General features: G+C 38.5%; 1 protein-coding gene across 6 annotated transcripts in view; it reads left to right on the top strand.

Moving 5' to 3' along the window:
• The window catches only part of CNTN4 (contactin 4), a 1,173,040-nt gene that overhangs the window by 888,485 nt on the left and 261,060 nt on the right, over positions 1-23,495 (top strand). For all 6 annotated transcript variants that reach the window (XM_043978091.1, XM_043978085.1, XM_043978087.1 and 3 more), the window contains one exon: positions 878-973. In XM_043978091.1, coding sequence (XP_043834026.1) covers positions 878-973 — 96 coding nt within the window. The remainder of the gene's footprint in view (positions 1-877; positions 974-23,495) is intronic.

The raw sequence follows: 23,495 nt of genomic DNA, 5'->3' as shown, positions 1-23,495 counted from the left end.
TGGAAGAGCACGGTAGGATTTAGACTACTAATAACCAGAGTCTACTACTCGTTAGTTTTGTTACACTGAAAAAATCTTTTCACTTCTATGGACCTCAGTTTCCTCTTTTCCTCATTAATAATCATAGCTAACATTTACATGGTACCTACTCTGTTCCAGCCACTGTGCTAAGTGTTTTACAAGTATCTTATTTGATCCCCACAGCAATCCTGGGAGGTAACTTCTATTATTATCCCCATTTTGCAGATTAGAAAACAGGCACATAGAGGTTGAGTGAACTCATAAGTAGGAAATGTTGAACTCAGGGCTTCCTAACTCCAGGCCTGGTACCGTATCCATTGTTCTGCCTTTTTTGTTTTTGTTTTTGTTGTTTAGTCATTTCAGTCATGTCTAACACCCCTTTTGGGGGGTGATTTCTTGGTAGAGATACTGAAGTGATTGGCCACTTCCTTCTTCAGCTCATTTTTATAGATGAGGGAATTCAGGCAAACAGGGCTAAGTGACTTGTCTAGGATCACACAGCTAGTAAGTGTAAGAGACTAGATCTGATCTAATGCCTATGAATCTTCCTGATTCCAAGTCCAGTGCTTCATCCACTACTCTACCTAGCTTCTCCTATAAAAGAGCTGAGTTATATGATCACTATAATTCTTCCCAGCTCTGAAATTCATTGATTCTGTGGTTTTAAGATATGAAGATGACTAGAAAGCAAGAACATTGGAAAAGAAAAAAATGAGTTTTCATGTCATTGTTCATAGCAGATACTTCTTTTCCATTAGATTTCCATCTCTGAATCAGAAAAGCCATCACCTGAAATCTGCAATTTCGGGGTTTACAATTATAGTTTTCTTTCTTTTCCTCTCCTTTCTACCAACAGATCTGGAAAACTTCAAAACAAGAACAAGAAGCACCGTGTCTGTCCGCCAAGGTCAAGGGATGGTGCTACTGTGTGGCCCCCCGCCTCATTCTGGAGGTAAACATTACAGCAAAGTCCATTTTTTCCCATCAGTAACTTGCTCTTCATCTTGTCAAATGCTTTTCTCTCGATTGGCAACTATCTGGGGGGTGGGGGGGAGAGAGGGCAATTTGTAAAGATTTCCATGATCCTTCAGGGCAGAAGAGAAATTATTTTGGGTGCCCATTGTAATCAGGATGTGAAAATGTCAGATTGTGAAAATGTTCCATCCCACTTAATATCTACCTGGCATGAGGGAAAATGACACCTGAGTAAACCTCTGTCAAAGACATCTTTCTGGATGGAGTGAAATAGCTAATGCTGCCAATATTTATTATTGACTTAGCATGGTGTTGGAAGGAAGGCACCACTTTCTTTTATCACAGAGTCTGGTTTTGGTAAAGAGGAAAGCAAGACTATCTGGTGACCAGAGCAACCAGGATTTTTTTAGGAAGACCGTGATCCATGGCCAAAGACAGACTGGATTAAAGATAGGTATAAGGAGACTCAATAAATATAATTGAGACTCAATATTTAATTGAATAAATATGATAATAAAGCATGATCATACATAGATCTGGGGCCTTGGAAGTCACTGAATTTAACCCTCTCATTTTACAAATGAGAAAACTGAGTCATAGAGAGATTAAGTAATTTTCCCCAGGTCACACAGGTAGTGGCTATCTGAGATAAAATTTGAACCTGGAACTTGCTGACTCCAAGCATGGATTCAATTCATAATGCCGTGCTACCAAAAGAAGTGATTTGCCCACTAATTTTTTTTTTTTTTTGGTTTTTTGGTGAGGCAATTGGGGTTAAGTGACTTGCCCAGAGTCACACAGCTAGTATGGCAAGTATCAGAGGCTGGATTTGAACTCAGGTCCTCCTGAATCCAGGGCCAGTGCTTTATCCACTGCACCACCTAGATGCCCCCATTAATAGATTTTAACCCAACTCCAAATTCAGCACCCTTTCCACTGTGCTGTAACTCTTCCTTCAAGTCCTGAATAATGGGCAATGAAGATTAGGATTCCACTTGTGCAGGGGGCTTTTAATCTGTAGTTGATGAACTACAGATGTAGATGATGGTAACCATGATGAAAACATATTTTAATATAATTGATTTTCTTTCTAATTCTATGCATTTTATTGTATACATTTACAGACGTTATTCTGAAAAAGGGTCCATAGCCTTGACTATGTTGCCTAAGGTGACTCTGACACAAAAAAGAACCACTGCACTAGTCTAAAAAAATGGAAAATTGAACATTCAGGTCAAATTTCAATTCTGGGTAATGGAGACCAAGGGTAGTAGATGACAATGGTGTTAATGTTGGTGATCATAAAATCACAATCTTAAAGCCGTGAGGTGCCTTAGATACTCTCTAGTGTAACACCCTCATTTAAAAATGATAAAACTAAGACTCAGAGAAATTAAATGACTTGCTTGAGGTCTTACAGGTAATAAATAACAGAGTCAGGATTTGAACCCAGGTCCTCTGAGTCTAACTTCATTATTCTTCCCACTGTGTTCCACTTCTTTGACAATGATGGCTCAATCTGTATAGTGCTTCAAAATCAATTTCTATATGTCATCTCCTTTGCACCTCACAATATCCCTATGGGGTAGATGCCACAGATAGTATTGTCCCCATTGTATAGCTAAGAAAGTTGGGGCTCATTGAGTTTGATTATCCATGGCTATGCAGTTATTGTGTGTCAAAGGCTGGGTTTGTACCCACTATTAAGGATGCACCTGGCTCCAGGTGACCCTACTCCCCTATACCTCCATGGCACTAGTAAGGTTTCTTGTCAATCCTAGCATCCACGTTACTTCCATAACTTGCTAATATGCCTTTGTCTTTTGTCCTGTTTCCACATGTCACAATTTTTCTCCATCTCAGAAGAAGTCTCAAGTAGGGAGAAAGAGTGATCAAATCAGTGATTTAGCCTGCTTTTGTACTTTCAATGACAATTTTTTAAATGGCACTGGGTATTGGTTGACCTGAAAGACTCTGCCTACATTCCTATTTCTTAATGAAGGAACAAGTCTTTCTCTCAATAGTTTTGAATTGTGTAAGTCTTTTGGGTTTTATTGTTTTTATTCTATTGCTACAATGGGATAACTTCCATTTTGATGTTAGGTGGCTCTAGTCCAGACCAAGGAATTTGTCCTGAGTTCTCCACGTAGAGCAGAATATCTCCCCAAATAGTGTTATTGCCCTAAGGAAATATATGCTTCTTTTTTATGGTAGCATGATTTTATTTATTTTACATTCTTTTTTATCATAAAAGTATTTTTATTATTTTCCAGTTAGATGTAAAGATAGTTTTTGACATTTGTTTTCATCAGATTTTTAGTTTCAAATTTTTCTCTCTGCCTCCCTTCCCTCCCCCCTCCCAAAGACAGAAAGCAATCTGATATAAGTTATATATGTTGAATTGTGGAAGTCTTACATTCATTCCCTCCAATTTAGTCAATACTTAAATATAAAAATATCTTTTATCCAAAGTAGATTAACACTTAACTCTGGGATGATGGTGTAAATGGAGGGACAATTCATGAATCTGCTCATTGCTCTTCATTGATGGAGTCAGTGTACTAATCAGAAATAGGCATGACAGTAACTCCACAAATGAGATGAATAATGAAAGTATCTTAAGAAAAAACACTATAGATATAATGCTGTATTTAGGTAAGGAACAGCATGAAAAAATCATGGGCATATGAAAAGTGAGGAACCCAAAATCTTCTTCCCTCTCCCAGAGAGGAACACTTGAAAAAGACACACCAAAGTCTCCTAGAATGTACATTTCTTTCCTGGCAGCTGCTCATTTACTCTAAAATCCTGTTCCTTGAGCTGTGCTGACATTCCTGACAGTTGAGATGGTGAAAGACAAGGAAACAAATATTCACATCATGAGCTTCATTAGAAACAGCATCAGCACTAGCTATATGAGCAAGAAGAGGAAGGGAATTTTGCAGACTGAGAAAATAAAGGTCAAAAATTAAAAGAGGTCATCTCTTAGATATAAAGCAGATTTGCTTTTTTTTTTTAAGGAAACCGAACATTTTTATGAAATTGTTCCACTTTCCTGCAACCCCTCCCCCATCCCTAGGAACCTGAAATCCACCAACATGAAATGTACAATAGGAATTCTGTCATTGGATTTCTGGTATGTGCATCTCTCTGCCTTGAGAATGCCAGGCTCACTGAATTATTGGGCTCACTGAGCATTTTAGTCCGAGCATATGGCATCCCTGTTGCAATCATAAGAGATCAAGCAGTGGAAGGAAATGAGTCAGCCTTTTATTCTATCAGCATGGTACTGAGAAATGGCATGAAATCCATTGTAAGCAATGCTGTGTGTCCCATTTTGACGGCAATGTCGTGTGTCAGGCCAGTTCGGGGTAACAGAAAAATGAACAGCAATTAATCTATTTTGAAATGAGTTTCAGTCAGCAGGTATTTCTGGTAATCTCACCATCACTGTTTGGCTCCTCATTTTGCTGGCTCTTATTCTGTGTATCTTGATTCAGATTCTATGTTGTTAAATAGATTTCACTATCGAATTTTGGCTTGGCCCCTGGAAAGTTTCTAAAATACACTCAGTTTGTGGTTGGTGTTTCTTCATAGGAGAAATACTAAGAGGTTTTAGAGAGCTGGGTGAGACCAGGGATTTTCCTTGCTGGTTTTTAACCAGTTAGTTATGTAGCCCACATTACTTGATGGTCTCTAGCTACACTAAACTGAAAAAACAGGTGGACCAAAAGAGTTTTTTATTTCAATTGTCCTCCCATATGTAAATCAAATGAGTCCCAACAAGAGTATCCATGACTTAGAGTGTTGATTGGATGGTCACATGCATTTGAGGGGAAAATCCTATGTGTCTTGTTCAGTCAAGGAAAGGATCTGAAGTATTCTGGTACCAATCGTGGGGAATAGTCTTTGGAAGAAAAGAAAGAATAGAATCATCTACAAGGATGTTGAGAGGGGAGATAAGCATCTGGGAAATGGACAGTAGTGATGGGAGAGTTACACTTAGAAATTCTACTCTAGAGATGAGCAGAACCAGAAGAACATTATCATCAACATTGAGTGTTGATCTACTGTGATGGACTATATTCTTCTCACCAATGCAATGGTACAGAAGAGTTCCAGGGAACTCATGATAGAAGAGGATCTCCAAATCCAAGAAAAAAAAAAGAACTGTGGAGTATAGATGTTGAATGAACCATACTATTTCTTTTGTTTTTGGTGCTGTTGTTTTTTCTATTTTGAGGTTTTTCATCATTGCTCTGATTTTTCTCTTATAACATAACTAATGCAGAAATAGGATTAATGTTATTATGTGTATATATAACCTATATCAGATTACCTGCTGTCTAGGGGAGGGGGGAGGGAGGGAGAAAAATCTGAAATTGGAAAGCCTGTATAAACAAAAGTTGAGAACTATTTTTACATGTAACGGGAAAAAATAAAATACTTTATTAATAAAGAAAAAAGAAATTCTACTCTAGATTTTAGTATATAATAATTTATAAACCCACAAAGAGATGCAAGATGGCATACTGTAGAATGAACTGGCCTCAGAATCAGGAAGACTTAAGTGTGAGTCTAGCATCTGACATATATTAGATATGTGATCCTGATCAAGTCATTTAAACTCTTAGTACCCTGAGCAGTTCTTTAAAATTATATCACAGGGCTGGTTCTGATCTGCATCAATAAAGGTAATTCCCTCAATTGGAGTCCCTATACCAATGAAATCACAAGTCTAGCTTAAAAGAAATAAATATGTACTGATGTACATAAGTGATTAAGAAGTATGTTATACCTTTTGATCTTTGTAACAACCCGGAAAGTAGATCATCATTATTCATGTTTTGCAGTTGGAGACAATGATCCTGGTACTTCTATCTCAATAGATGATTGTGAGGACCAAATGAGATAATGTTTATATAGCCTGTGTGTGACATCCCCTCTCTCTATGTGACTCTATCTCTGTCTCTTTCTGTATGTCTGTTTCCCACACCCTTTCACTGGTTCACTCACTGATCCTGAACTTGACAGATCATGGAGTTTCCAGAGGGGATATTCACATTGCTAAAATATACTTCATCAGGATTTCCAGGAGAATTATACTCCTGCTACTAAACTCTTTAGCTTCATAGCCCACACCAATGTGCTTTCTAATTAACAAATAAACCAAGGTGGCACCATTAACTCATAAAATGTGCTAAACAGAAGGCAAAGTAAGACTATAAATAGTATAATATTTCACCATAGCACACAATGTACATAGGAAAGAGCACTTGCAAACTTACACAATTATAAGAGGGCAGTACCCAAATAGGGACATGTGCCCAGGGCCATTCACAACTCTCGTTGGCCTTCATGGATTTTGTCCTATGCAATATTGCATTGTTGGTAAGGGATGCTCTTTCATTCCTCCATTGACAAAGATGTATTTCCTTCATTTCTTACCCTCTACTGGGTACTCTGCCCAGACCTCTCTTCTTCTGGGCTGCTAAGGTCATGTTAAGCCAAAAGCAGAAAACCCTAAGCCTGTGGTAGGCAGACCTTTAACAAGTCTTCACTGAGGGATTTCCACTTTGCAGCCAATAGACGGCAATGACAGAAAAATGTGGTGAAACCTTTCTGTTCATCTCTTCGCAGAGACAACAGATCCCCCTTTCATATAGAAAATATTCTGAAAACCTCCAAAGGCTATATAAATATCATCATAACTCAAGGTCAACCAGTAAATCTATACTTATGTGTAGTGGAAGTAAATCAAGCCTATCCCAACTGAGTCATTCAGCCTCAGAATTCAGAGTAACACACAATTGATTCAACATGACATATCCCCTAATTCTAAGCACTTTGCTTTGTTCTGAGATTAAGAAATACTTGTTGACTTGAATAGCTATGGAGATAAGTACACAGTAACTTCATAGAACTGGACAGAGTTTGGGGAATTATAAGGTGCCTCAGAGAAAAAAATAATAATCCATCTAATACCTGAACCAGTATCCACTCAGCAACCTGCTGTACAAATGAACATCCAGCAGACTGAAGTATACGATTTTCACTTCTGTTGTTGCTTTTTTGTTATTGTTCTTGTTTTTTTCTTTCTTGTATTTTTTTCCTTCTGTTCTGATTAATGTGAAAATATGTTTAACCTGATAGTAATATATAACCTATATCAAATTCTTTGCTGGCCTCAGGCAGGGGTGGGGGAGAGGGAAGGTGGGAGAAAAATTTGGAACTCAAAAAATATCTTTATACGTAATTGAGAAAAAAAATCTACTTAAAAAAAATAGCATCTAGACTTTGCTTGAAGACTTCAAATAAGGTAAAACAGGCATCAAATTACATTTTATTTTCCTATCACTAACCATGGAAGTTTTCTCTTTCATCAAATTTAAATCTTCTACATTGTACCTTTTTCCCATCTGTCCTAATTCTGTCCCTTGGGAAGAGGCAGAATAAGGCTTATCCCTCTATCATGTGACAGACCTTCAGATCCTTGAATATGGCTATCATCTTCCCTAGAAGTCTTCTTTTCTCTAGGATAAATATTCCCAGGTACTTCAACCAGGCCTCATTTGGCATGAATTTAAAGCCTATCATCATAATCTTTGCCCTCCTCTGGACTTTCTGCAGTTTATCAAAGCCCTTTCTAAAATGCCCTGCCCACTTGGAACAGACTACTATAAATGCAGGTTGACTAGAGCAGAGTACAGTAGTGTTGTGACCTCCTTCATTCTGAACACAGTATTTCTTTTAATGGAGAGCAAAACAACATTAGCTTCTTTGCCATATCCTATAGTTGACTCAATTAAGCCACATCTCTACCCACGTATGTCAGCTACAGGTATATTTATTTCATTTACTTTGCTTATAGCAGTGAAAAGAATAACAGAATAAGACCTGGCAGATTTTAATTTTATTCTTGGCTTTTGTATTCACTCATATGGAATTTTGGACAAGCCACTTCAAAATTCACTGAGGCTTACTTGCCTAATCTGTAAAATGGGGGAAATTGGCTTATAGATTTAGAACTAAAAGGGACCTTAGATATCCTCTAATCTGAAATCCTCACTTTTTACAGATGAGAAAATTGTCTTTTTTTTTTTTTGGTGGGGCAATAAGGGTTAAGTGACTTGCCCAGGTTCACACAGATAGTGAGTGGAAATTAAGTCTTAGAGATGATTTTTCCCCCTAAATACTCTGCTAGGATATTTTGTTGATAAAAGGAAATAGTAGTATTGTTTTTGGTGTTGGTGTTATTTGTGATGATGGTGATATTAATATAATCATCATTTTTATTATATAGTAAAGTCTATAGCATCATTTCTATTTTGAGAAGTTCTAGTTTCTAACTCATTGTGAGGTGACAGCATTTGGGATTGGCCTAATTGTTTTATTCTGATTGTTTCTGAAATTGTTGTGTAAAACCAAAGACCTATTCATCTTCACAGATATATGGTTTTTAGTTTGTATTCAGATAACAACGTTTAAGTAGGCAAGTGGTGATTTTCAGATATATCTCCTGAGATATTCGCAAGAAATTTACATTTATTAATAACTTAAACTGGTCACCATCTAGCACTATTACTTTAACAAAATGATGATTAAGCATTTTTCTAAATATTTAAAAACTATCTCTTTAAAATACCACATGACAGCTCAACAATATTTCTTCTAGTAGGCTCTTTCCAAAGCCCGCACTGTACAGGTCAATGCAAGTTCTCCTTTTCTTTCCATTATGTGTCATTCAGGAGAATTTTGCTTGTACTATAGGACTGTTTATGTAGAAGAAAAAGATGTTTGTCTAGAGATAAAGAGAACAGAGCTTTAAAATGTTCTTGAAATCATCCAATCAACAAATATTTATCATACGCTTATCATGTGCAGGCATTGTGCTAGGTGGTGGAACTATAAATATAAATGAATGAAATATTCTTATAGAACTTTGGAGAACCAAATGGAAAAAGAAATGTATACCCCAAAAAATAACTTCATTTGGCAAGAAAATTAAAATTTTGGATCACATAAATATTTTAAGTGTTATAAACATGTTACTTATATCATTAGTCCTGAAAAGAATGAATGATTGTGATTGAATGTTGTGCTTACTGGCACTTTCTGCAGCTTAAATTTCAATTCAATTCAATGAAATTAGAATTAATTAAGCAGCTACCATGCCATTCACTGTACTAGACCTTGGAGATACAGAAACAAAATGATAACCATCCTTGCCCTCAAGAAGCTTACATTCTTTTGTTATATGTGAGGATACAGGATCAGCTACATGCTCTTGGTATATGTGCTTAATAAATAAAGTTTATGGAGGCAGCTAGATGGTGCAGTAGATAAAGCACTGGCCCTGAATTCAGGAGGACCTGAATTCAAATCCAGCGTCAGAGACTTGACACTTACTAGCTGTGTGACACTTAACCCCAACTACCTCACCAAAAAGAAATAAAGTTTATTTCCTCCATCTTTCATTATTTTTGTATAATATTACTCTCTTTTTGGGGGAAGATATATACATGGGTAGTGCCCCATTTAGGAATATTCACAGGGGCCATTGGTAAAAGGTCTGAATCCTAAGACCCTGCCCCACCCCAGAAACCACCTTCTCATTTCTAATTCAGAGCATCTAAAGAATGATTGCCATGAAGAGGTGATTTCTTTTATGAAGAGAACAAGAAAATTAACCAAGAACTCATGCCCTATAAATGAGATAAGCCTCCCCATCTTGTACTCTCAATAATAACATCCCCTCCCAATGGAGGTCCTCCCCAAGATCGAAAGGTTCTGATGGACAGCTCCTTACAGGGAGGCAATATGTTCTAATGAGCAAAGATGGTAGAGTTAGAGAACATAGGTCAAGATTCACACACACACACACACACACACACACACACACACACACACACCCTTTTAATCTTGCTGCATGTATGACCTTGGACAAGTTATTTAACCTCCATAAGTCTCAGTTTTTTCATCTGTAAAACAAGAAGATTGGACTCTCTAGTCTACTAGTAATAAGCCTGTCCAGCTCTAGGTCTAGGTCTACAAATGCAGAATGGGTTTTCCCATAGACACAATGTTGGTCATGTTAGTTTAGCTTAGATGAAAGTATTAATATACTTATCTTAAAACCTCAAGGATGTTTGAGGTCAACGGTGTGTAAGATCCCACAATAGACATCAATAATAGCTTCCAGGTGCCTCTTTAGATGGTCTTCAAGAGTATCTATGGCCGGGGCAGCTAGGTGGCACAGTGGATAGAGCACTGGCCCTGGATTCAGGAGGACCCAAGTTGAAATCTGGCCTCAGAAACTTAACAATTACTAGCTGTGTGACCCTGGGCAAGTCACTTAACCCCAATTGCCTCATCAAAAAAAAAAAAAGGGTAGCTATCATCATCTGTCTCTAGGTTCATACTTAAAGCCTTTCCATAATAGTAAGACCTCCAGAGTCTACACTCCTACAACATAGCAGTCTTCATGAGAGTCTACTCCATGATAAGACCTAAGAGTGATACTTTAGTGTAGAACAACTATGCATAAGAGAGAGGCACCAAGAAATAACGGGAAGAACCTTGACTCTGGAATCAGAGGAGCAATAGGAAAGCTTTGCATCAATCAAATTGACACAGAATGTCTTCCATAGTGGGGTCCTGTGTTCTTTGCTCACCTCAATCAGTTGTGTCAACATAAAGCTGTGTTTGCCTGAAAAAATCATCTATGAAAGCCAAAGTCCCAGTTGGTTAACTCTTGTTTAGGTTTCTGATGTAGAAGGAAATGACCAAACTTACGTTGCCATCATTAGGGACCAGAAAAGTATCTGTCTGTTTTCTTACCTCTGTCTCTGTCTGTCTTCATCTCTGCCTCTGTGTCTGTCTCTCTTTGTTTCTCTCCATGTCTCCCTTTCTGTCTCTCTCCTCCATTTATCCACCCATTTATCTACATATATATGTATATATGTGTGTATATATGTGTATATGTGTGTATATATGTGTATAAATGTGTGTGTGTGTGTGTGTGTGTGTGTGTGTGTGTGTATAAAACCAAAACACAAAATCAGGGCAGCTGATGGCACAGTGGATACAGCACTGGCCCTGAAGTTGGGAGGACCTGAGTTCAAATCTGACCTCAGACACTTACTAACTGTATCACCCTGGGAAAGTCACTCAACCCCAATTGCCTTAAACATTTGGGGCCATCTCCAGCTGTCTTGATAATATATCTTACCACTGGACCCAGATGGCTCTGCAGGAGAGAGAGAGAGAGAGAGCGCGAGGCTGGTGACTTTGCACAACCCTTCCTTGCTTAAATCCAATTCATTGCAAGTCATGACAACAATCCTGGTCCTTTTTGAGATTGAAGGACAAACAACAACAAAGCAATATATAACCCATAAGGTTTTGAGAAGTTATTACTGCTACAGAGATGGACTATAGTAGAATCAGTGTATATGTCATGTGCTGTTATAAGATGGTGCTGATCTGGGCTAATCATGTCTCTCTCAAATAATCATTAGCTCGTCCTACAAGGCCATCCTAGGCTTCAGCTTGCCTCTCTCAGGAAAGATAATATGCTTTGGACCCAATGGGCTTCAAGGCTAGGCATCACATTAGACAGTGATAACTGTCTGTTGGGCTCTATCAGGCCTCCATGGAAGTTGATCTCATTTTTCTCCTGGAGCTCATGACAACATCCAGTGAGTCTTCTTTCAACATTACTGTTTGTGCTCTGGTTAACACAGTTCAACCTGACCTTGAAGAATATCTCTTTTTAGGCCAATGACAGTCAGCTGACTGAATCACAGGTGGTCAGCCTTAAGCAATCAAGTGAGCCAAAGGGGCAGTTACATGGGTGGAATTCCCCCATTGGCTACACTAAATATCTGCATGTTAGAAGCTATAAAGCAATAAGGTATATATGGTAAGCGATGATTACAGAACCAGTAAATTTGTCTGCCTAATTATGCAGGTCTTCTTGAGTAATAATAATAAAAACTACCATTTATGTAGCTCTTTAAAGTTTGCAAAGAGTTTTGCATATGTTATCTTGTGTGATCTTCACAGCAACCCTATGAGTTAATCAACATCATTTATCCACATTTTATAGATGCAGAAACTGGACCTGAAAGGGGCTAGGTGATTTGCCCTAGGTCACATAACCAGCAAGTATATGAAGCAGGATTTAAACTCAGGTGATCCTGCCTCCAATCCTAGTACTCTATCTCCTGTTTCACCTAGCTATTTAAAGTGACTGACCCCTTTTTTTTCCCATAACACAATTATCTGTATATAACCAGACCCTTCTCACAAGGATTTTATACAGAATAGGTGGAAAAAGTTTTTTTTCTTTGGGGGGTGGTGGTATTAATCAGTTCAAGTCAACAGGCATTTATGAAAACCTGAAGCTGAGAGTGGCAGGTCAAGTTTAAGGGACAACTGGGTGAACAAAAATCTCATGTTAAGAGCACCAATAATTAATGTATGTAGATAAGCTAAAGGCACCCTCTGGCTCCAACACCTACATTTTTTTTTTTTTGCAACTGCCACTGAGTGAGATCAGAAGGGAGCCACAAGGGCTTAAGAACGATTTTGTGCTTTTGTTTGTTTCGAGTATAGTTTCCCAATACCTAGTCACAGAAGCATAGATCCAAAACCTAAAGAGACCTTCCAGGCCACTGAGTCCAAACCCTTTCCATTACAGATTAGGAAACTGAGGCACAGAGAAATTTAGTGACTCTCCCAGGGTCACACGGCTAGTAAGTGCCTGAGATGGGCTTTAAACACAGCTCTTCCTGACTGCAGGCACAATTTTCTGTTATTGTGTCCAGTCCTACAGTGATAAGCCTTTTTTGAGTCGGGGTAAACTGACAATAATACAGCTCATATTTAATCCCTTTCTCTGTTAATAGATCCCACGAAAGCTTGTGCTCCAGGGCCTGCCAGAACCCAGGGTCACCTCCATGCTGGGGTGAAGCCCCAGAGTTGGATTTCAAGGCTAATAATTTGTTGAGGAAAAGACAAAAAATAGCAAGGCAGACTCTACCAATTAATCAGCATCGATCACAGTGAGAGCTCTTGTTCTCGGCTGATGTAAATATTTATGAAGTGGCAGCATTTGATATACCTGAAGGTCTATTAAGTTCCTTTGGCAACTGTGACCACTGACTACTGGTATCCAAAATGTAATGAGTCTAATCCTTCCTCCTCTTTGTTCTTCTACATTTCTTGCTGCCTGTAGAAGCATCCCTTGAAACACAGGAACAAAGATTGATACAGAAAAGTTTATGGAAAGCATTGCTTGTTTTTCCCCCATTGCTCCCCCCACTCATCCCTTTGGTAGGCCTAGGAATTAGGGGAGAGAAGAGCAGCTCTGAACAAAAACTATTCTTTCTCTATGCTAAGCATTATATAACTCTACTAGGATGCATGGGCCTGCTGAGGCAAAGAAATGACCAGCCGTTGTGGAGGACCACTGTTGGCAACTCAATGACTCCATCTTGTTTATACCAATGTAACATATCAGAGGCAAAATAAACTGAACTAGTTTTTTTCCATATACGTGACAATCCATCTCCCACTGTTTGGTAGAATCTAGGAAGACCTGGGTTCAAATTTTACCTCTAATGCCATACAGCCTTGGACAAGTCACTTAACCTCGGTTTCTTCCTCTTGTTAAATTATAAGGAGTGGATCAGATGGTCACTGACATCTCTTCCAGCTCAAAATCAATGATCCTATGATTTTGGGCTATGCACAGGCTTCTTCCTATGTCTGGAACACTTCTCACCTCTTCTTTTTGGAATTATATATCTTAGGGAAGCAAGGCAAATATTTTCAATGTCATCTAAGCAGTTAATCTGGTGTGCACAAAGATGCCATTGACAATCTCTTTTTCCTTTGTGTTTTCTTATAAATTTTCTTTTAGACTACTCAGAGGTTTCATGATTCATCACATCTTTGCATATCTATTTAAGCCACAGCAATGCTTGTATTTGTAGGAAATGAGTTTCTGGAAGCAGTAAGCCTTTCCCATTGCTAGACTAATTCCAAGACCTTATCTGTTTGGCCCCTTTGATTTCCCAAACCGCTTTCAGCAAATGAATTTCTTTTTATTTTTTTGGTGAAGTTTTCCAGGGTTAGCTACTGGAGGACTATGACCTTCCTTTCTCCATTTCTTTCTGGTAATCATTCCACCCACATTCTGAAATCTTTAAGTACTTTTGAAAGTATGGCAACTCCCAGATTATTTCACCTAGAAGAGAATCCACAATCTAATAAGTAGCAACTAAAAATGATCACTTTTCTGGAAGCAGAAAAAGAAATACATTTATACCAGCTCTTATTCGATCTTTTCTTTTTTTACATTTGGGAGCCTAATTCCATGGGTTGTTCACCAGCAGGAACCTGTGAATTGACTGAGTTAAGAAGGGTTCCCACAATCCAATCTTTTTCCTGCTGACTCCAATGATAGGTAGCATATAAGATGGATGTGGTAAGGGAAAGCTGTGAAGTCCTTTGGACTCTCTTGAAAACATTTTTAAGTTAAAGAAATTATTTTCAGGTTTGAGCCTTACAGGACTGTTCAGTCAAAATGAGGAGCAAACCAAAAGGAGAAGGTTTTTTAGAGCATGAGATTTGATTCAGTATCTAAACAATCAACACAAGCTGGGACTTCATTCAGCTGAATGCAATCCTCTTTCCTTTGGAATACTCCAAGCTGGGAGAACAGGAGAGGGTGATATTGTGCAGGGTTATGAGGACTCATTGGGAAGTGAGGACTCTGGGAAAAGCCATTATCCATCTAGTAAAACAAATCCAGCGATATACCAGTCACACCAGCTCCAATGATTAACAAAGGTTTTCCAATGACATGAATCTGACAGAGCAATTTGTAAATAACCCAGTGGGTGATCACTGTTAGGCATGGGGCAACCAATCTTATTTTAAGAACCTCTGGAAATATGGCATATGAATCTAGCACTTTCTGCTGAAAAGAAAATGAGTGGTTCTTTGGATACATTTTCAGAGGGGAACTGGCATTTGGGTTGGCCAGTGCATTTTGTGTTAAGCATCATAATGATGGAGTGTGATGGAGTAATGAAATGTTAGCCAAGTCCTGGGCATTTGGAAATGAAAGTTTTGGGGAGCTCAAATGGAAGGCCAAATAGGATATTCACTACTGGCAGGTACCAACCTGATTTTAAAAGTCCCAAAGAGACCAAGAGAAAATTAACCATGATTTTCTCTAGAGGATTTCATATTTTAAGGGTGTTTCAGATTTGGATTTGGTTTGTAGACATTTATAAATGAAGTCTCTACTTAGTCATCGTGGACTTCCATGAACACAGATCCTAACCGGCCTATAACTCAGAAGTTAAATCCTAGAGAGAGGCAAAAAGAAGTTAAGTGACTTGCAGGGATCACAGAGCAAGTGAGTGTAACTAGATATCCCTGAGTCAAGGTCTTCCTGACTCCAGCACAATGTACACTAACATGCCATTTAAAAAGAAACTGATGGAAAACTATGTGGGTAATTAGAGTGAACATAAGTGCATTTATTAAGCACATAGTAAGCACTTCATAAGTGGTTACTAAATTAAATGGAAACATCACATTTAAGAAGAAGCATGGCATAATGATTTTAAAGCAAGGGAGGCCTGGATTCATGTCCTGCCTCTGACTTCCACAGAGAGTAGGATCACTCACTCTCTGATTTTCAGTTTCCTGATCTGTAAAATTAGGGAGAGGTAGAATGTTGTAGATAAAAAGCTGACTTTGGATTCAGAAAAACTCTCAGGTCATGTTCTGCTTGTAGGACAAGCTGCCTGTGTGATCCTCACAGGCCAGGATCCAAAATGCCCCAGCCAGATTAAAATGTAATTGGGAGATATTTAATAATAAAAAAGAGATACAATACAACATAGAAAATGTTAATGTGTGGTTTTCTAAGTCAATATGCAGGAGGGATCCTTATATGCTTATGGTTTAGTGGCTTCCTTTCTATTTCAGTATGACACCACTACAACAATATTGTAAGTTACAGAGAAGGTGGAGATCTGAATAGGTAAAGGGGTTTCCTCCCCCAAGGAGTTCCCTATACTGATGAAATCACAGGTCCAGTCCCTATACCTATTACTATTTAGAAAGGTGAAACACAACAGGAATTGCTTCATGACATTTTGCTTGAGAAATAGCCCAGTGTCTCTATGAGAAGAGATACAACTGAAGCAGTAGAATGCCAAAAGAATTAGTTCAAATGTTAAAAATGCAGTCAACCAGTTGCTTCATCTGCATGTGCCAAACAAGCAATTAGACAAAAGACTGAACAGACTGATTTTTATTGATTGAATTGACCAATGGCTTTGGCGTTATGTGGACACACGAGATAGTTTCAAAATGCCAATTACAGTGGGATCATGTAAAAGTATTTTTTAGTTGTTTTATGAAGAGGCTCACTGCTTTTATGAAGAGCTATAAGCTTTCCATCCAATCCCCAGGATTCTGCAATCCCCCATTTGTCTCTATAGACCTGTTTACTAATTCCCTATTATTCCCATTCTACATGCTCCATTCCAGTCAAATGCCAGTGCTTCAGACATGATATTCCATCTCCAACCTATAGGTCTTTCCCTACAACAAGCACAAACAAGATAAAGAAGAAGTAATTTTTAAAAGGAGGGCACTGGAATGAAGAAGGGTTGGGAAAGGTTTCCTGTGGGTTGGCAAGAGTAGTGGGTTGAGTGCTGGGAAAAGAAAAAAGGAAAGGAAGGAAGGAAGAGAGGGAGGGAGGGAAGGAGGGATGGAGAGAGGGAGGGAGGAAGTGAGAGAATGAGAGATGGAGGGAGGGAGAGAGAATGAGAGAGGAAAGGAAGGAAGGAAGGAAGGAAGGAAGGAAGGAAGGAAGGAAGGAAGGAAGGAAGGAAGGAAGGAAGGAAGGAAGGAAGGAAGGAAGGAAGGAAGGAAGGAAGGAAACCAGTCCCTGCTCTTAAGGAACTCACAGTACAATCGTAGAATCATATATTGTAAGTTGTAAGGGACCTAAGAAGTACTTCAACCCATTCAGTTTCCATAGGAGGGGACTAAGGTCCACAAAGGCTAAGTGACTTGTTCAATGTTACATGGGGAGGAGGTAAACATCCGAAGTAGGATGTGAACCCAGGTGCTTTGATCTCAAAAATGGTGCCTTTTCCTCTGAATATTAGCTCCTGAACACATAGTTGGTAATTAATAAATACTTGTTTGAATGATTTAGGGAAGCCAACTGCTCACTGTCCCCCATTCCTAGAACAGTGACTGACACATAGTAGGCACTTAGAAAACATCTATCCAGCCCTGGGTCAGCCAGGCTGTTCTGATGCTTCAAGCAGGGAGCGAAAAGCAGCAAAGAAAGCAATTCACCCTTTTGCTAAAGGATGCCCTGCTATTCTCATGTCAGCTAGTTACAGGTTAGCATATTACTGAAATCTTTACTGTCAAATTGAACCCCTGGAAAGAAGTCATGTTACACTAACTCTCCCCAGGAATTCATAAATCCATATGACAGCCCCAGCTGGATGTATAGTCATTCTTCCTAACACAATGTTTCCAGAGTACCCAAAGAATCCCTGTGTTTGTGTAGCGAAATAACCTAGAATGAACACACAACATATCTTTGACTCCCCAAAATTGAAACAGGTGCCCCTATGGACATTGAGATACTGCTACCAAAATTATTCAGATCTTTCATCTGCAGGTCTTACCTCTTCATGGCAAACCCAGACTGGTCCACTGAAGGGAAAATAGGGATTTCTTCTTAAAGCTTCTGTTTCAAATAGTAGATTTTATTCCTTTTGTAGTTGCTTCTTATTGCCAAAAGAAGTAGGTAAAAAATAAAATCCTACAAAAACATTTCAATTGCAATATGTTAAACATAAAAAATACTCTTATCTACTCCTTCATCTGTGAGCCTTGTCACCCAGGTAATTTAATAAACATGTTGCTAACCCATCACCCTTTAGGTATGAATACTTCCAATTGATTTCAGTGAAAATTGCAGATGTGAATGGGATTAAAGTTTGAGTTCTAAAGGATTATGCAAATTGAGGTCCCACTGTAATCAGAAGAAAAAAAAGGAAAGAAAAGACTTGAGCAAGTAATCTATTAAAAGAAATCGGGTCTGGAACTGGCAGAGAATTTCAAAGCAAATATCTTTTTCAACCCAAGAGAGTCACTCCACTGTACTAGCCACTTTGACCTGCATGATAACAGGCCATATAAAGCAAAAAACTTCCCCATGTGGCTAGACAGTCTGAAGCAAGAGGAGTTTGTTAAAATTTTAACTCCCTTATTCTTAAATTTTGCAACATAAGACTATTTTATGGTTTAGACTCTGTGTTTTCAGATTTCAGACCAGAAGGAAGGGTTTTTAAACCTTGACATAGGCAAGTAACTAACTTTTAATCATCTGGGATCACATGGAGGGAGGAGGGCAAAGAAGATTACTAGTGTGACAATTTCACTCACCAATACAGATGTGAAATCCTTCTATGACTTGGTGTCTAAGTCCTAGGGAGTTCATTGGGTCACACAAAGGGCTCAAGGGAACCTCAGAGACCATTTAATCCACCCCCTCCATTGAATATGTAAGGAAACAGGTATGCAGAGGCAAAACAACTTCCCCAAGGTTTTACAGATAGTAAGCATCAAAGGTGTTTTCGATCCCTGGTCCTTTGCATCTAAAGCCAATGCTCTTTCCAGTGTATCATGCCAGCTCCCATTAACTCAAGCACTAAGCAGCAGATAGGCATAAGCTATTTGAAGCACATAGAGTTTGACTTCCTAGGTTATATGAGAATTGGAATGACACCCCCTGCTGGGAGGGACATTGTGAACTCTGTCCTGAAAAGAAACCATATAACTTTGGCATCCAGAAGTGATGTCTGCCGCCTGTGGGTCCTGTCGATCAGTGTTACCAGACAATTAGCTTGGAGCCGTGTGTGGATGGCCCTGTTTCCTGTTTCATAGGAGGCTTCTAGGAAAAGCTGAGAAGAAGCAAGGTCTTTTCAGTTCTGGCCTTTGGCGTGGTGGGGGACTTCACGTGGGATGCTAGGAAAGGAAGGTTTTTTCTCTCTGGCTATACCGAATAGATCTAAGCTAGAATTTTCCATGCTATAAGGAATCTGTTTTCCTCTCTCTCTTCACTAACTTCTAATACACTTTAATAAATGCTTAAAAGGCTAAACTCTTGCTAAAGCTTCTAATTTAAGTTGACCACTCATTAGATTTTAGATATCACAGTTAGAATTTTAGACCTTACAGCTACTACAGCTAGTAAGTATCACTGACAATTTTTAGGCCTGGGTATTTCCTACTCCAAGAAAATCCCTCAATTCATTTTTTTTTTTAAGTGAGGCAGTTGGGGTGAAGTGACTTGCCCAGGGTCACACAGCTAGTAAGTGTTAAGTGTCTGAGGCTGGATCTGAACACAGGTACTCCTGACTCCAGGGCCGGTGCTCCATCCACTGCGCCACCTAGCTGCCCCTCCTCAATTCATTTTTCATCAAGGTCTCCATCCAGTCATAATGCCCATGAATCTACATGCCAACAGGCCAAGAGTTGGATTTTCTCCTTTGTCATGGACCCTAATTGCTTGGAAAGCAGTAACTTAGCTCTGTGGAAGGGTATAAACCACACTGGGCTGGGAATTAGAAAACCTGTGTTCACACTACAAATGCCAGCTCTTCCAAATCCTAGTTGTGTGACCTTAGAAAGTCACACAACCTCTAGGAGGCTCAGGTTCCTCACATAAGAAATGGGGAATGATAATACTTGTACTATCCACCTCACAGGCCTACTGTTAAGATAGCATTTGGTATATTTAAAAGCATTTTATAAATGTGAACAATGATGAGAACAATGTCAACTCGGTCCAAGTCTTGGAGCATTTTTCTAACTGGATCTGTTTTCTTTGGTTCCTCCCTCTAATCTATGTATCCCATTCTGTTTTCTCCAATCTCTATCATCAGTGCAAAATTCCTGTGTATAGCTCTAGTTCTATTATATTGCTTCATTAAATATCAATAACTTATTTTAGTATTTGATTTTAGCTAAGTGACCCGGAGCATGTCAGGTAACTTCTCAGAGACATAGAGTCCTATTGGAAAACTGGGGATAAGTACTTACGAAGCTTTTCCTATGTGTTGGGCATGGAGCTAAATGGTGGGGACACAAAGAGAGAAAAACACATTAACAACCTATTTTACAGAGCTATTGCAAGGATTAAATGAGATAATAGAGATTAACCATGAAGCAAATACAAATGTTAGTTCTTTCTGTTCCTCCTCTCACTCCTCTTCTTTTCCCCCTTGTACCTTTTCTTCCTTCTCTTTTTAATTCTCATTGTCCTCCTCTTCTTCCTTGTCTTTTTTCCCTTCTGCTTTCTCCTTTTCCTATTAAATTGTTACTTTGTTGAATCCTTCATTTTCAAATTGTATTTAATATTTTTCAATTAATGAAAACACACTTTCTCTCCCTCTAACTTACCCCCTCCCACTGAAAAAGAAAATCAAAACACTTTAAACATTTATAATGAAGCAAAACAAATTCCTGAAATGTCCATGTCATATATTCATATGTGTGAGATATATGTATATTATTATGTATATACATATATTGATATTTTATTTATTATTATGTCTATATATATATATACACATACATATACACATATATTTGGGGGGGGGGGGTGAATCTGCACTCTTAATCCATTGCCTCTCTGTCAGGAGGTGTGGAGCAATCTTCATCATGAATCCTCTAGAATCATGACTAGCCATTGTGTTGATTACAGTTCTTAAGTTTTTCAAAGTTGATTGTTTATAAATATTATTGATATTTCATCATTGATCTTGAGATTCTGCTCATTTACTCTGCATCAGATCAGACAAGTCTTCACAGGTTTCTCTGAAAACATCTCCTTCACCATTTCTTATAGTACAATAGTATTCCATCACATTCATATACCATTATTTGTTCAGCCATTCCTCAATTTATGGACACTCTTAATGTCAAGTTTTTTGGTTGGGTTTTTGGTTGTTTTTTTTTTGGCATTGTTCAGGTGTTTCTAACTCTTCATGACCCCATTTGGGGTTTTCTTGGCAAAGATACTGGAGTAGTTTGCCATTTCCTTCTCCAACTCATTTTACAGATGTCACCCAGGGTCACCCAGCTAGTAAGTGGCTGAGGTCAGATTTGAATTCAGGAAAATGAGTCTTCCTGACTTCAGGCCCAACATGATTCACTGTGCCACCTAACTGCCCTCCAGTTCTTTGCAACCATAAAATGAATTAATATGATTTATTTTACCTTTTCCTCTTTTATCTTTTTGGAATACAGAAAGACCTAGTAGTAGCATTACTGGGTCAAATGGCACATATAGTTTATTTTATTTGGGGGATAGTTCCAGATTACATTCCAGAATCCTTCCATCAAAAGTACTTTAATGTGCCTGTTTTCCTATAGCTCCTCCAATATTTGTCATTTCCCCCCAACTTTTTTTTTCAACTTTTCTAATCTAATGTATGAGAATCATTTTGGAATACAAAAAAAAAAAAAAAGATCCCTGATTATCCTTCTCACCAAATCTATTTTCATGAATGGATTTTGCTCAAAGCAAGCCCACCTTTGTTTTCATGTTTAAATCTGTAGTTGCTATTGCTAATTGCAGTGACAGTAAAAGAGCCATACCAATCTTTAGGGGAGGGGGGAAAACTAATTCTGTGTGTGTTGGGGAGAAGAGGGGTAGGAGATCTAGAGACAGAGGGGACCATTGACCTTTCAACTTGTTCCACGACAGCATTTCCAGTATGAAAATGGCAATTGCTATTAAAGTCAAAATTATTTACTTTTCTTCCCTGAATAGAAAAAAGACAATAGAATGGGTATAGGAGGAAGAGAAAAACGAACTCTGAATTGGCATTAATCAGTCTTGCTTCTGCCTGAGGATACTTGGACATCTTAAAGGACAGACCCTAGCCTGCTTGGGCACTGAGCCCTGAGCTCAGTGATGTGCATTGGGTGTACAGTCAGCCAGGCACTTCAGTCTATGACTTTCTGTAGTTGGAGGAAAAGAAGATAATGAAAAGGGGGAAAAAATCATGTAACACAAACACTCCCTTTCCCCAATTGGCACTGTAGCCTAGTTAAGAGAGCTGCATTATGCTAAGAGGTTCAGCTCATTCTCAGGTTAAAGAACTTTAAATTCAAATTGACATTGCTTTCTATTTTTACTTCCTCATGTTTAATATTTCAAAAAAAATCAACACACTTATCTCAGCTGGGGAAATGCAGAGTTTGGCATTAACAAAAAGCAGCCTGTGAAATATCATAGGCAGAAGATGGGAAAGTAACCAGTCCAGGCTGACTTAGCTCAGTGACTGTGATCTGGAAAAAAAAAAAATGTCCTCTTTTATTTTGTAGCAAATAACCATACCAAATTTGTTCTCTACCCCAGACTACCCCCTTTGTTCTCTGCAAAATCCCCTGTACCCAGCAGCAATCCTTTAACAACCAAACTCAATTAACATAAGTTATCTCATTATGTACTTGCATTCCAGATAGTCCATAAACAATGAAAAGTCAATTCAGAGTTAAATCCCCTAGTTCAGGGTTAACAGAGGTAAGCCAAGGAGGAGGTTGGTGTATCAGCTTTTCAAATGGAAAACAGTTTGTGTCCATTCAATCACTGAGGGTTTTTTGCTACTTAAAACACAGATTATGTATGACTTTCTTACATTAAAATATTGGGTACAAATACATACTTAGTTGCCTTGAATGTTTTGGGGGTTTAAATAAATGTTGACTGAATGAATATGGAAGAAAGAGGAAGAAAACACAAATTAGCATGCCTTATTTATAGTTTACATTCTTCTCTGATTCTAATTCAGGATAAAAAGGGAAAATACCCAACTCCAGAGTGCTTTGCTTTAATGTCTATTCATTATGGTTGGGGTTGGAGGGGCTGCTAAGCCAAGAAAAAGTATTTGTTAGGAAGCACCAAATAGGCTAACCTATGGGGAAGTGTTTGCAAAGTATAAACTGCTATGCAAACGTGTCATTATTATCTGAGCAAAGCCTTGAACATAAGGGCTGTCAATAAATATTTGATATTTTCTACAGCCCAGTGAATAGATACTTAAGAAGCTATTCATTGCTTCACTAAGACCCCTATATTTAATTTTAAAGCTGGGAGGGTCCATAGAGGCCAAATCCAATCTCCTCATTTCACAGATGAGGACACTAAGGCAAACAGGGTTAAGTGACTTGGCCAGGGTCACACAGCTAGTAAGTGACTGAGGGTAGATTTGAACTTGGGTCTTCCTGACTTCAGGCCTGGCACTCCATCCACTGTGCCACATAGCAGTCAATTCTATTTCCCAAGTTGTAGAATTAAAAGAATTGTTATGGGGGAAAATGGGGTACGGGTAGGATTAGGTGGTTTGGGTTCTTAGGAATTCCTCTTT

Source organism: Dromiciops gliroides, chromosome 1, assembly GCF_019393635.1.
Source record: "Dromiciops gliroides isolate mDroGli1 chromosome 1, mDroGli1.pri, whole genome shotgun sequence".
In the NCBI taxonomy this organism is placed as follows: Eukaryota; Metazoa; Chordata; class Mammalia; order Microbiotheria; family Microbiotheriidae; genus Dromiciops; species Dromiciops gliroides.
This window is presented reverse-complemented; position numbering and strand designations above follow the sequence as displayed.